Here is a 14,058-nt window from a genome sequence, read left to right on the forward strand (position 1 = left end):
CTGAGGCTGCAATGGGGGCACGGTGAGACTGCAATGGTGGGCACAGGTCACGCTGCAATGATGGGCATAGGTCACGCTGCAATGGTGGGCACTGTGAGGCTGCAATGATGGGCACAGGTCACGCTGCAATAATAGGCACAGGTCACACTGCAATGATGGGCACAGGTGAGCCTGCATTGATGGGCACTGGTGAAGCTGTGCTGAAGGGAACTGATAAATTTGTTGTTAATATTTATTTTTGTAACTTAATTCTGCATAAAACATTTAAGTGTCATTTCATGAGATAATTTATGAGGGCGTTTTTAGGGGCAGAATTAGGGGCGGGCAGGGGTTGGGTGGGGCAACTGGTGGCGAGTGACCCTTGAGGCCTGGCTCAGGACTTTAAAATTTGAGCCCTGCTATGTGTGTGTGTATATATATATATACAGGGCTCAAATTTTCAAGTCCTGAGCTACTAGCCAGGCTTCAAGGGTCACTCGCCACCAGTTGCCCCACCCAACCCCTGCCCCTAATTTCGCCCCTAAAAACGCCCTCATAAATTATCTCATGAAATGACACTTAAATGTTTTATGCAGAATTAAGTTATAAAAATAAATATTAACAACAACTGTATCCGTGCCCACCAATGCAGGCTGCCTATGCCTACCAATGCACCCTTGTGTCCATCAAACGCATCCTCTGTCCACCAAACGCTGCCCGTGTTCACCATGCAGCCCCTGTCCACCAAATGCAGCCTGGATCCACCATTCTGCCGGTGTTTACCCAATGCAGCCTGTGTCCACTATGCAGCCTACCTGTGCAGGGTAAGAGAGAGGAACAGGAGAGCTGCCCAGGTGATCAGAGCGCAGCGCGGGGAACACAGATTAACAGTTTTCATTTTAATTGCCGTGTTCCCGCCGCTCAACGTCATATTCAGCCCCACCCCCTGGCCGGGGAACTTTGATTGACAGATCACCCGTCAATGGGAAGGAGCGGCAAAGATGCTGCTTGCAGGAGATTTTTTTTTCTCCCGCCAGCGCATCGCCTCAGTGTGTGAAAACCCTCGGGCTTTCACATTGAGAATACTGGGGTAGGAGTATTGTAGGCATTATTTATGCGCCATTTTTAGCGCTAAAACGCCTGAAATACCCCTTAGTGTGAAAGGGGCCTTAAGGATGTGATGGATTTTCACCCTGTCAGGATGACGCTCTGCCTTGTGTACATATGCAGAGCCCCATCCAGCCTCTCTTCCCAGCAGGTGGCAGCGGACATCCATTGGCCAGCACCCGCTGATTGGCCTTAGATGACATCATTCCTGCGCATACGCACGTCAGTCACTTCATCGCGGCACAACGAGGTGCTATAAATGTATTCCGAGTTTGCGCATGCGCGGCTCAGCGTACATTTCCGCTGACAGGCGGGGGAAGCATTTATGAAGCACCAGGGTCTCTTCTGTCCTATAAAACGCGCCTGTCAGCCATTTTGTCATTTTTAAATTTAATTCCTCTTTAATGTTATTTGTTGCTCTCTGTAGGGACCAGCCTGGGCGCTCCGTATTCTGGTCCCTAAAGCTGACGATTTAAATGAAACAAACTCCCTGGGAGGACGTTAGTGACGTTTCTCTTCCATTCATTTATTCTACAGAAAACACCATTTATTTAATGAGCTGCAGAAATCCTTCATTAAGAGAGAAGCCTATCGGGACGTCTGCAGGGAGCGCGCTCCTATGGAGACGTCTGCAGGGAGCGCGCTCCTCGCAAGTTCCTCCACAATAGATCGTCATCTCTCATTTTACATTTAGAAAAACCAAAGGAATTCGCACAGATTTTATTTTACCCTCCCACTGTTCAGGCTCCATTCACATTAGAGCGTCGCCAAAGCCGCACGTGTGACTTCGGAGCGCGACTTTAATCCGACTTTACACTCTCTGGGGCAAAGTTGCATTTAAAGTCGCACCAAATTAGCGCAGGCACCTTTTCAAAGTTGCTGCCACTTTAACCACTTCAGCCCCGGACCATTTTGCTGGTCAATGACCGGGCCCCATTTTGCGATTCGGCACTGCGTCACTTTAAGAGCCGGTTCACACTGGGGCGACACGACAGGCGGCTCAGCCGCCTGACGTGTCGCGTCCCATTCAATGCAATGGAACCGTTCTAATAGGAGCGACGCAAGTCGCTCCGACTTAGAAAAAGGTTCTTGTACGACTTCAGGGGCGGCTCGGGGCGACTTGCATTGACTTCTATACAGAAGTCGTTTTGCAAATCGCCTCTGAAGTCGTCCTCGGGACGACTTGCAGAGTCGCCCACGAAGTCGTGCCGCTGCTGTGTGGACCGACTGTAACTGACAATTGCGCGGTCGTGCGACGTGGCTCCCAAACAAAATTGGCGTCCTTTTTTCCCCACAAATAGAGATTTCTTTTGGTGGTATTTGATCACCTCTGCGGTTTTTATTTTTTTGCGCTATAAACAAAAACAAAGAGACAATTTTGAAAAAAAAATATAATATTTTTTACTTTTTGCTATAATAAATATCCCCCAAAAATATATATAAAAAAAGTTTTTTTTCCCTCAGTTTAGGCCGATACGTATTATTCTATCTATTTTTCGTAAAAAAAAATCGCAATAAGCATTTATTGATTTGCGCAAAAGTTATAGCGTCTACAAAATAGGGGGTATATTTATGGCATTTTTATTAATATTTATTTTTTTACTAGTAATGGCGGCGATCAGCGATTTTTATCGGTACTACGACATTATGGCGGACACATCAGACACTTTTGACACATTTTTGGGACCATTGGCATTTCTATAGCGATCAGTGCTATAAAAATGCATTGATTACTGTAAAAATTTCACTAGCAGGGAAGGGATTAACACTAGGGGGCGAGGGAGGGGTTAAGTATGTTCCCTGTGTGTGTTCTAAATGAGGGGGGGTGGGACTGTCTAGGAAAAATGACTGATCACTGGTCATACATTGTATGAACAGACGAAGAGTCATTTCTCCCCCTGTTTACAGACACAGCTCCCGGTTCTCACTCTGTAACGAGCGATCGCTGGTGCCCGGCGGTGATCGCGCGTGGCACCAGGGGCGAGCAGGGGGACACGCCCCTAGTAAAACTGCGGTGGCTGGTCGGCTAGTAGTTAGGGTGCATGGGTGCCATTGAAAGGAATAGGCTACGACTTGTCATGCGACTTTGATGTCCAAAGTCGCATGACAAGTCGCGCAAGTGTGAATGGAGCCTTAGGCTGGGTTCACACTTATGTGAATGGCATATGGGTTTTCCCAGCATCCAATTCGCATGACAGCAGAGTGTGTCCGGTTTTCAACGGAGTCGGTTCACACATCTCCGAGACTATGGAACGCTTTACCAACCAGCGTTCGGTTGGAGGAAAACCACCTGACTTTCAGAAGACAGATTAAAACTCTGCTCTTTTGATGTCATGAGACATGAAACATCAAGCGCCCAGAGGCGATTCAGTTCGCATGTGCCGCGCTATATAAGTTTTTCATTCATTCATTCATTCAGAATGCTTGTAATCCAAGGCACTCGCATATCAAAGCGAGTTTCCCCATAGAAGTCAATGGAAACGAAGATAATTTGTTCTGCATTGACTTCTATGGCATGTAATACCGCATGTGGCCAGAGGGCATCGGAAATACTCAAGGACAGCTCGGCTGAACTCAGAAACCCTTGTAAAGGTTCGGAAACACCCGGGAACTGAGTATTTCCAAATATTTCTGACCGGCTTCGAACCGTTCTGAGTGTCACCGGCGCCCCCGCACCTCAGGCCAAATGCGGTACTGCACATCCCATTAGCTTGAATTCTGCTCGTTTTGCGAGACAACACTCACAAACCGAGTCAGAATTAAAAAAAAAAAATCTTGTCTTTCAAAATGCTCTTTAACCGCGTTACTCGTAAACCGAGGTTCCACTGTAGTTAGTTATTATTAGTTGTTATTTTGAATTTCTCATTCTTTCAAATTTGCAGGTTGTCTTTCTTATTTTTGGGTTTTCGAATTTAAGAATTCACAAATTTACCAATCTTTATTATAAAAAACAAACACATTTTTTCGGTAGTGTACATGTCTAGTAGACACTTTGCACATGCTCAGTTTGGTGTGTATTGCTACACATGTGCATGTGATCAGCACTGTCCAGACAGAAGGTCAAGGGTCCTGCAGAATAAATATAGTGAATGCAGGGTCCTGGGGAGACCAGATATAGTGAATGCAGAGTCCTGGGGAGACCAGATATAGTGAATGCAGGGTCCTGGGGAGACCAGATATAGTGAATGCAGAGTCCTGGGGAGACCAGATATAGTGAATGCAGGGTCCTGGGGAGACCAGATATAGTGAATGCAGGGTCCTGGGGAGACCAGATATAGTGAATGCAGGGTCCTGGGGAGACCAGATATAATGAATGCAGGGTCCTGGGGAGACCAGATATAGTGAATGCAGAGTCCTGGGGAGACCAGATATAGTGAATGCAGAGTCCTGGGGAGACCAGATATAGTGAATGCAGGGTTCTGCGGAGACCAGATATAGTGAATGCAGAGTCCTGGGGAGACCAGATATAGTGAATGCAGAGTCCTGGGGAGACCAGGTATAGTGAATGCAGGCTCCTGGGGAGACCAGATATAGTAAATGCAGGCTCCTGGGGAGACCAGATGTAGTGAATGCAGGCTCCTGGGGAGACCAGATATAGTGACTGCAGGCTCCTGGGGAGACCAGATATAGTGAATGCAGAGTCCTGGGGAGACCAGATATAGTGAATGCAGAGTCCTGGGGAGACCAGATATAGTGAATGCAGGGTCCTGGGGAGACCAGATATAGTGAATGCAGGGTCCTGGGGAGACCAGATATAGTGAATGCATGGTCCTGGGGAGACCAGATATAATGAATGCAGGGTCCTGGGGAGACCAGATATAGTGAATGCAGAGTCCTGGGGAGACCAGATATAGTGAATGCAGAGTCCTGGGGAGACCAGATATAGTGAATGCAGAGTCCTGGGGAGACCAGATATAGTGAATGCAGGGTCCTGGGGAGAGCAGATATAGTGAATGCAGGGTCCTGGGGAGACCAGATATAGTGAATGCAGGGTTCTGCGGAGACCAGATATAGTGAATGCAAGGTCCTGGGGAGACCAGATATAGTGACTGCAGAGTCCTGGGGAGACCAGATATAGTGAATGCAGAGTCCTGGGGAGACCAGATATAGTGACTGCAGAGTCCTGGGTTTAGTAACACTTGAATTGTGCTGTATATGAGTCGGATTTTTTCTTGTAGTTCCCGTCATTCATATGCGATTGTGTTGTGTCTCTGCAGGTCGGTCCCATGGGGTACAGGTCACTATGCCTGATCACAAGAAGGCGGTCTTGCTCTTCCAACCTACCTTGCTGCGGTGCCATTACTCCACCACCTCTTCTCAGCCAGTCCTGGTGCAGTGGAAATACAAGTCTTTCTGCCAGGACCGTACAGAGGAGCTGCTGGGCATCAGCAAACCCCCCAACAAGGCCAACATGGGAGGGATCCAGTACTTGGACTGTGCCGACGGCAGCCGGACGGTGCGTCCCGTGGCCTCCAAACTGGGGACGTCTGTGACGATGGGGGACTTCTACAAGGGGAGAGACATCTCCATCGTTAACGGTAACGTAGCTTCATTTATAATTATTGTTTAGCGAGTACCGACATTCATTTATTACGTTCCGTCACATTTTTACATTTAACCACTTAAGACCCGGACCATTATGCAGGTTAAGGACCTGGCCCCTTTTTGCGATTCGGCACTGCGTCGCTTTGACTGACAATTGCGCGGTCGTGCGACGTGGCTCCCGAACAAAATTGACGTCCTTTTTTCCCCACAAATAGAGATTTCTTTTGGTGGTATTTGATCACCTCTGCGGGTTTTTTTTTTTGCGCTATAAACAAAAATAGAGCGCCAATTTTGAAAAAAAATGCAATATTTTTTACTTTTTGCTATAATAAATATCCCCCAAAAATATATATATATAAAAAAAAAACAGTTTCCTCAGTTTAGGCCGATTCTTCTACATATTTTTGGTAAAAAAAATCGCAATAAACGTTTATTGATTGGTTATAGCATCCACAAAATAGGGGATCGTTTTATGACATTTTTATTATATATTTTTTTATTAGTAATGGCGGCGATCTGCGATTTTTATCGTTACTGCGACATTATGCGGACACATCAGACACTTTTGATGCTATTTTGGGACCATTGTCATTTATACAGCGATTAGTGCTATAAAAATGCACTGATTACTGTGTAAATGACACTGGCAGGGAAGGTATTAACCACTAGGGGGCGAGAAAGTGTTTCCTAGGGAGTGATTCTAACTGTCGTGACACGACAGTGATCCCTGCTTCCGATGACAGGGAGCAGCAGATCCCTGTCATGTCACTAGGCAGAACAGGGAAATGCCTTGTTTACATAGGCATCTCCCCGTTCTGCCTCTCCGTGACACGATCGCGGGACACCGGTGGACATTGAGTCTGCGGGTCCCGCAGGCATGGTCACGGAGCTCGCGGCGGACAGTCACGCGCTGCTGGTGGTGCACGCCCGCAGGGCGTGATTTTCAAAGCAACGTACAGGTACGTTGCTTTGCCCACACGAGCCATTCTGCCGACGTATTTGTGCGTTACGTGGTCGGCAAGTGGTTAATCCTTTGCAGGTTAAAGGGGTTGTAAAGGTAATTTTTTTTCCCCTAAGTAGCTTCCTTTCCCTTAGTGCAGTCCTCCTTCACTTACCTCATTCTTGCATTTTGCTTTTAGATGTCCTTATTTCTTCTGAGAAATCCTTACTTCCTGTTCTTCTGTCTGTAACTCCACACAGTAATGCAAGGCTTTCTCCCTGGTGTGGAGTGTCATGCTCGCCCCCTCCCATGGACTACAGGAGAGTCAGGACGCTCTCTAACACACAGCTCCTTTCTCTATCTGCAACGTAGAGAGCGTCCTGACTCTCCTGTAGTCCAAGGGAGGGGGCGAGCACGACACTCCACACCAGGGAGAAAGCCTCGCATTACTGTGTGGAGTTACAGACAGAAGAACAGGAAGTGAGGATTTCTCAGAAGAAATAAGGACATTTAAAAGCAAAATGGAAGGATGAGGTAAGTGAAGGAGGACTGCACTAAGGTAAAGGAAGATATTTAGGAAAAAAAATATTTTCCGTTACAACCCCTTTAATCACTTAAGGACCGCCTAACACCGAAATGCGTCGGCAGAATGGCACGGTTGGGCACAATCACGTATCTGTACGTGATTGTATAATGCCCAGCCGTGGGTCGCGGGCGCGCGCGCACCCGCGATCCGGCCTGAAGCTCCGTGACCGAGCCCGCGGGACCCGATCGCCGCTGGAGTCCCGCGATCGGTCCCCGGAGCTGAAGAACGGGGAGAGCTGTGTTTAAACACACCTTCCCCGTTCTTCACTGTGGCGTCGTCATTGATTGTGTGTTCCCTGATATAGGGAATCACAATCGATGACGTCACACCTACAGCCACAGTTAGAAACACAAATGAGGTCACACTTAACCCCATCAGCGCCCCCTGTGGTTAACTCCCAAACTGCAATTGTCATTTTCACAGTAAACAATGCATTTTAAATGCATTTTTTCCTGTGAAAATGACAATGTGTAAAAATTGTTCGAAGTGTCCGCCAATATGTCGCAGTCACGAAAAAAATTGCTGATCGCCGCCATTAGTAGTAAAAAAAAAAAAAAATAATAAAAATGCAATAAAACTATCCCCTATTTTGTAAACGCTATAAATTTTGCGCAAACCAACCGATAAACGCTTATTGCGATTTTTTTTACCAAAAATAGGTAGAAGAATACGTATCGGCCTAAACTGAGGACATTTTATTTTTTTATATATTTTTGGGGGAATCGTTATTACAGCAAAAAGTAAAAAAAATAGATTTTTTTTCAAAATTGTCGCTCTATTTTTGTTTATAGCGCAAAAAAAAAAAAACGCAGAGGTGATCAAATACCACCAAAAGAAAGCTCTATTTGTGGGGGAAAAAAAGACGCCAATTTTGTTTGGGAGCCACGTCGCACAACCGCGCAATTGTCAGTTAAAGCGACGCAGTGCCGAATCGCAAAAAGTGCTCTGGTCTTTGACCAGCAATATGGTCCGGGTCTAAAGTGGTTAAAGAGCTCCCCTATATGTATTTCATCTGTGGATTTAGCTGTTTTCCTGGAATTTTAATTGCACTTTTTACATGAAATCCTTTTCCTTGTTTATTTCCTAGTGATTATCTAACGTTTGCTTTAATCACTTTCTGTCCCCAACATCAGCCAGCCAAGTAATCAGAGTTTCCAGTAAATCCCGTCTCTGGGGGGGGGGGGAGGGGACCCGGGAATGATCTTGCTGATCACTTTCTATGGAGGGCAAACTCGTATGTCCTGTCACTGGGTTTATGTCCCCGTCACTCAGTGTGATGTATACACGCCACATTCTAATGTAGCCATTATAAAGCCGACGTTTACAAGCCCAATACTGCTTGATTGTTCTTTCCAGAGCCTGCTGGGAATTGTTGATTAAAGCGAGACTTCTAACATTACAGTAGGTTGGCATTATCACTCCATATGCTGCAATTGTGAGTTATCCCTTCCTAGTCATGTCCTGAATGGAGCATGCACAGTCTTCATCAGATAACACGGGGAGGGGGGGGGGGGGCCCAAACTTTCTAAACAAAGGGACTTCAAACTTTAGGGAAGGCAGACTATGGCCAGTAGGAAAAGAAAAGGTCCCAGCATCAGTGGGAGTCAACAATACCCCATCGTTAGTACTAAAAGGGGAAATAGTGCCCCATTGTTGGTATCAGTGGATGATATAGTGCCCCATCATTGGTGTCAGTGGGGGGGAATAGTGTCCCATCATTAGTTTTAGTAATAGTGTCCCATCATTGGTGTCAGTGGGGGGGAATAGTGTCCCATCATTAGTTTTAGTAATAGTGTCCCATCATTGGTGTCAGTGGGGGGGGGGATAGTTTCCCATCATTAGTTTTAGTAATAGTATCCCATCATTGGTGTCAGTGGAAGAAATAGGGCTCTGTCGTTGGTGTCAGTGGGAGGAATAGTGCCCCATCATTGGTGTCAGTGGGAGGAATAGTGTCCCACCATTAGTATAAGTAATAATACCCCATCATTGGTGTCACTGAAATAAATAGTACCCCATCATTGGTGTCGGTGGGGAAAAAAAGTGCTTCATCATTGGTGTCTGTGGGAGGAATAGTGACCCGTCAATGTTGTCTATGATAAAATTGTGCCCCATCATTGGTGTCAGTGGGAGGAATAGTGGCCCATCATTGGTGTCAGTGGAAGAAATAGTGATCCGTCATTGGTGTCTGTGGGAGCAATAGCACTCCGTCATTGTTGTCAGTGATAGGAATAGTGGCCCACTGGCCCATCATTGGTGTCAGTGGGAGGTATAGTGCCCCGTTGTTGATGTCAGTGGAAGAAATTGTGCTCTGTTGTCAGTGGGAGGAATAGTGCCTCATCATTGGTATCAGTGGGAAGAATAGTGGCTCATCATTGGTGTCAGTGGGAGGAATAGTGGCCCATCATTGGTATCAGTGGGAGAATTAGTGGCCCATCATTGGTATCAGTGGGAGGAATAGTGGCCCATCATTGGTATCAGTGGGAGGAATAGTGGCCCATCATTGGTGTCAGTGGGAGAAATAGTGGCCCATCATTGGTGTCAGTGGGAGAAATAGTGGCCCATCATTGGTGTCAGTGGGAGGAATAGTTCCCCAGTATTGGTATCAATAGGAAGAATATAACCCCATTGTCAGAGCAGGAAATATGCCCCACTGTTGCTGATGGTGAGGGGAATAATGGCCTGGATAAAATAAGGTGCAGGCAAACAATATAATTCAGTCTATGTTTGTATCTGAAGTAATATTTCCTCCCTGGTGTCAGTGTGTGTCTTGTGGGAAGAATAAGAGGATCTTACAATGAGGAGGGAGGAAATTGTATCATTCAAAGGGGAGGATTTACAGAAAATAACTGCAATTAGTAGAGTGACCACAAGGTGGAAGCATAACGGTACCTTAGTGAAAAGCATAGAAATATACACAAATGCAGTTACATTGCCCTCAGAGCCGCAGCAGGACCTGGCGCTGCAATTCGCTCCGGCCTTAATCGCGGGTGTGAGGGTAGCCCTAAGCTAGCCACACACAAGTAGAATTCTTATTTTCAGAACAATTGTTTTAATATGGTTCATGGAGTTAAATCAACCTTAGTACTGGACTGCGCAGACTAGAAAATTGGAAGGAGCAGGATGGAATTTTCTTTCTCGAACAAACAAAACTCTGACTGTGAATGCGTTCCTTTGGTTTGGGAAATATTTCTACATATTGTAATGAAACCTGTTTAATATGCCCGGGATTCCGTTCACATAGCGGGTCAGGGTGGAAATGTAAGGGCTTTCAAATGCAATTCATTGACTCGGCGATGGCAAGAATGTTCCAACGAACCATTTGTCTATGAATGTTCAACCAGAAATCTGAGTATTAGGCAAAAAAAGGTAAAGTTAACACTATCTATTTTTTTGCGCTATAAACAAAAAAAGACTAACAAGGTTAAAAAAAAAATGATAATAATTTTATTTTGTGCTATAAAACATATCCAATATAGAAAAAAAAATCTTCATAAATTTAGGCCAATATGTATTCTGCTACATATTTTTGGTAAAATAAAAATATTGATTTGTTTAACCACTTAAGGACCGCCTCCTGCACATATACGTCGGCAGAATGGCACGGCTGGGCACAGGCACGTACAGGTACGTCCTCTTTAAGTGCCCAGCCGTGGGTCGTGGGTGCGCGCCCGCTGCGCGCGACCCGGTCCGAAGCTCCGTGACCGCGACCGCGGGACCTGTGGATCCGATCGCCGCTGGAGTCCCGCGATCCGTCCCCGGAGCTGAAGAACGGGGAGAGCCGCGTGTAAACACAGCTTCCCCGTTCTTCACTGTGGCGCTGTCATCGATCGCGTGTTCCCTTATATAGTGAATCACAATCGATGACGTCACACCTACAGCCACACCCCCCTACAGTTAGAAACACAAATTAGGTCACACTTAACCCCTTCAGCGCCCCCTTGTGGTTAACTCCCAAACTGCAACTGTCATTTTCACAATAAACAATGCATTTTAAATGCAGTTTTTGCTGTGAAAATGACAATTGTCCCAAAAATGTGTCAAAATTGTCCGAAGTGTCCGCCATAATGTCGCAGTCACGAAAAAAATCGCTGATCGCCGCCATTAGTAGTAAAAAAAATAAAATAATAAAAATGCAATAAAACTATCCCCTATTTTGTAAACGCTATAAATTTTGCGCAAACCAACCGATAAACGCTTATTTACCAAAAATAGGTAGAAGAATACGTATCGGCCTAAACTGAGGAAAAAAAATTTTTTTATATATTTTTTGGAGATATTTATTATAGCAACAAGTAAAAAATATTGAATTTTTTTCAAAATTGTCGCTCTATTTTTGTTTATAGCGCAAAAAATAAAAACCGCAGAGGTGATCAAATACCACCAAAAGAAAGCTCTATTTGTGGGAAAAAAAAGGACGCCAATTTTGTTTGGGAGCCACGTCGCACGACCGCGCAATTGTCAGTTAAAGCGATGCAGTGCCGAATCGCAAAAACTGGCTAGGTCCTTTAGTTTCCTAAAGGTCCGGGTCTTAAGTGGTTAAGCGAACGTTATAGCGTCTACAAGCGATGAGATATATTTACTGTTTTTTTTTTAATACTAGTAATGGCAGTGATCAGCGACTTATAGCAGGACTTCGCTGTTGCAGCAGACAGTTACGCACTAACTGACACTTTGCAGGAACCAGTGACACTAATACAGTGATCAGTGCTAAAAGTTCGCACTGTCACCGTACTAATGACACTGGCTGGGAAGGGGTTTAATATCCAGAGCAATCAAAGGGTTAACTGTGTGCCTAGCCAGTGTTTTTGTGTACTTTATGTGCTGCTTTTACTAGGGGAAGAGATGGATTTTATTACCTGCTTTGCAGGAACACGGAATCCATCCCTTGCCCCCTTTCAGAACGGAGATCTGCCTTGTTTACATAGGCAGATCTCCATTCTGCGTGGTTTACTGACAATCAGCCGGTGCCAGAGGAAATCGAAAGCTTGGTACCCACCGATCGGCTTTTGCTGTAAATAATTACAGCAGAAGTGGCATGTGCGCGCCCCCTGCAGGCGGAAGTGCAGGATCACTACAGTGGAACCTCGGATTACGAGCATAATCCGTTCCGGGAGAATGCTCGTAATCCAAAGTACTCGCATATCAAAGCTAGTTTCCCCATAGAAGTCAATGGAAATTTAAATAATTTGTTCTACATTGACTTCAATGGCATGCAATACCACATGTGGCCAGAGGTGTCATTTATACAGCTATCAGTTCTATAAAAATGCACTGATTACTGTGTAAATGACACTGGCAGGAAGGGGTTAACCACTAGGGGGCCATGAAGGGGTTAAGTGTGTCCTAGGGAGTGATTCTAACTGTGGGGGGGGCTGGGCCACAAGTGATACAACACTGATCACGGCTGCCGATGACAGGGAGCAGAAGTGTCCTATCACTAGGCAGAACAGGAAAATGCCTTGTTTACATAGGCATCTCCCCGTTCTGCAGCTCCGTGACACGATCACAGGCACCCGGTGGACATCGAGTCTGCGGGACCCGCGGTCACACTGACGGAGCTTGCGGCGGGCGTGCGCTCCCGCAGTGCCGCGATTTAAAAGGGACGTACAGGTACGTCCCTTTGCACAGCCATGCCATTCTGCCAACGTAAATATATATACCGTATTTATCAGCATATACCGCGCTGGCGTATAGCGCGCACCCCAAGCTGAGGAGGGAAGTTTAGGGGAAAACTTACATTTTGGATGTCTTGCCCGGCGTCCATCGGCGGCCTTGTCCGGCGGCCGTCTGCGGCCTTGCGCAGGTCCGTCCAGCCTTGCACGGGGTCCGTCTGCTGTCTTGCCCGGCGTCCATCGGCGGCCTTGTCCGGCGTCCGTCTGCGGCCTTGTCCGGCGTCCGTCTGCGGCCTTGCGCAGAGTCCGTCGAGCCTTGTGGGTGTCCGTCTGCGGCGGGGTTCGTCGAACCTTGTGGATGTCCGTCTGCGGCGGGGTCCGTCGAGGGGTTGCAGCGTCGTGTGTTTGAATTTGGCGCGCTGTGCAGAGCCGGATTTCCTGCACACTCGGCTTCACTTGGCTTCTCTCGGCTCCTCTCGCGTAGCTTTGGGCGGAGCCGAGCGTGGCCGAACCTAGCCGAGTGCGCAGTACACTCGGCTCGGACAATGTCGGAGATGTCGGAGACAATGTCGGAGACAGCGGGGTATCGACGTATATCGCGCACCCACGATTTTCCCCTGATTTTAAGGGGAAAAAGTGCACGGTATACGCCGATAAATACGGTATATGATCCTGTACAGAGCTGCCACCCTGTAGTAGTAAACTACTATAGGGCGGTCAGCTAGTGGTTTTAGTGTTACTAAACCCAGGAGCCTGCAGTTACTATTTCTGGTCTCCCACAGTACACAGAACATGGAAATCCAATTATTTTAGTAAATTTAAATACCTTTTCTCATCAGCAGTATAAAGCAGTCTTGTGTCTTCTATCCGTGTCTGGTAAAAGCTTAAAGGAGGAGTTTTCATTCTCCTCTGACTGTCCTATGAGACTGCAAGACCCCTAATCCTCTGTCTGGATGGTGCTGATTGGCCTTGTGCTGATCACATGCACCCTCCCAAGAAAAAAAACAAAAACCTCCCTAGCAATACACACCAAACTGAGCATGTGCAGCCTGACTCCATAGACTCTGTGTTATCAGGAGATGGATTGGGGTCAGTGGATGAAGGGGAGGATCAGAGAAGACAGGAACAAACAGCATTTTTACACAATAAAGATGATTAACCCCTTAGGTTCCACAGTGAAGTATATCAAGCATGCTTTACTGCATATACAGACCGATTTTACTGTTGTGGGTTTAGTAACACTTTAAGTCAGGGTTTGACAAATTTGCTTGGAATCTAGGAGCCAGCTA

At 46.4% G+C, this 14,058-nt stretch overlaps 1 protein-coding gene across 3 annotated transcripts in view; it reads left to right on the forward strand.

The window, feature by feature from the left end:
• Nucleotides 1-5,296: 5,296 nt before the first annotated feature.
• Nucleotides 5,297-14,058, forward strand: part of ILDR2 (immunoglobulin like domain containing receptor 2) — a 272,738-nt gene continuing 263,976 nt past the window's right edge. For all 3 annotated transcript variants that reach the window (XM_040339086.1, XM_040339087.1, XM_040339088.1), the window contains exon 1: nt 5,297-5,624. In XM_040339086.1, the coding sequence (XP_040195020.1) occupies nt 5,330-5,624 (295 nt within the window). In that variant the 5' untranslated portion in view covers nt 5,297-5,329. The remainder of the gene's footprint in view (nt 5,625-14,058) is intronic.

This window comes from Rana temporaria, chromosome 2 (assembly GCF_905171775.1).
Source record: "Rana temporaria chromosome 2, aRanTem1.1, whole genome shotgun sequence".
NCBI lineage: Eukaryota > Metazoa > Chordata > Amphibia > Anura > Ranidae > Rana > Rana temporaria.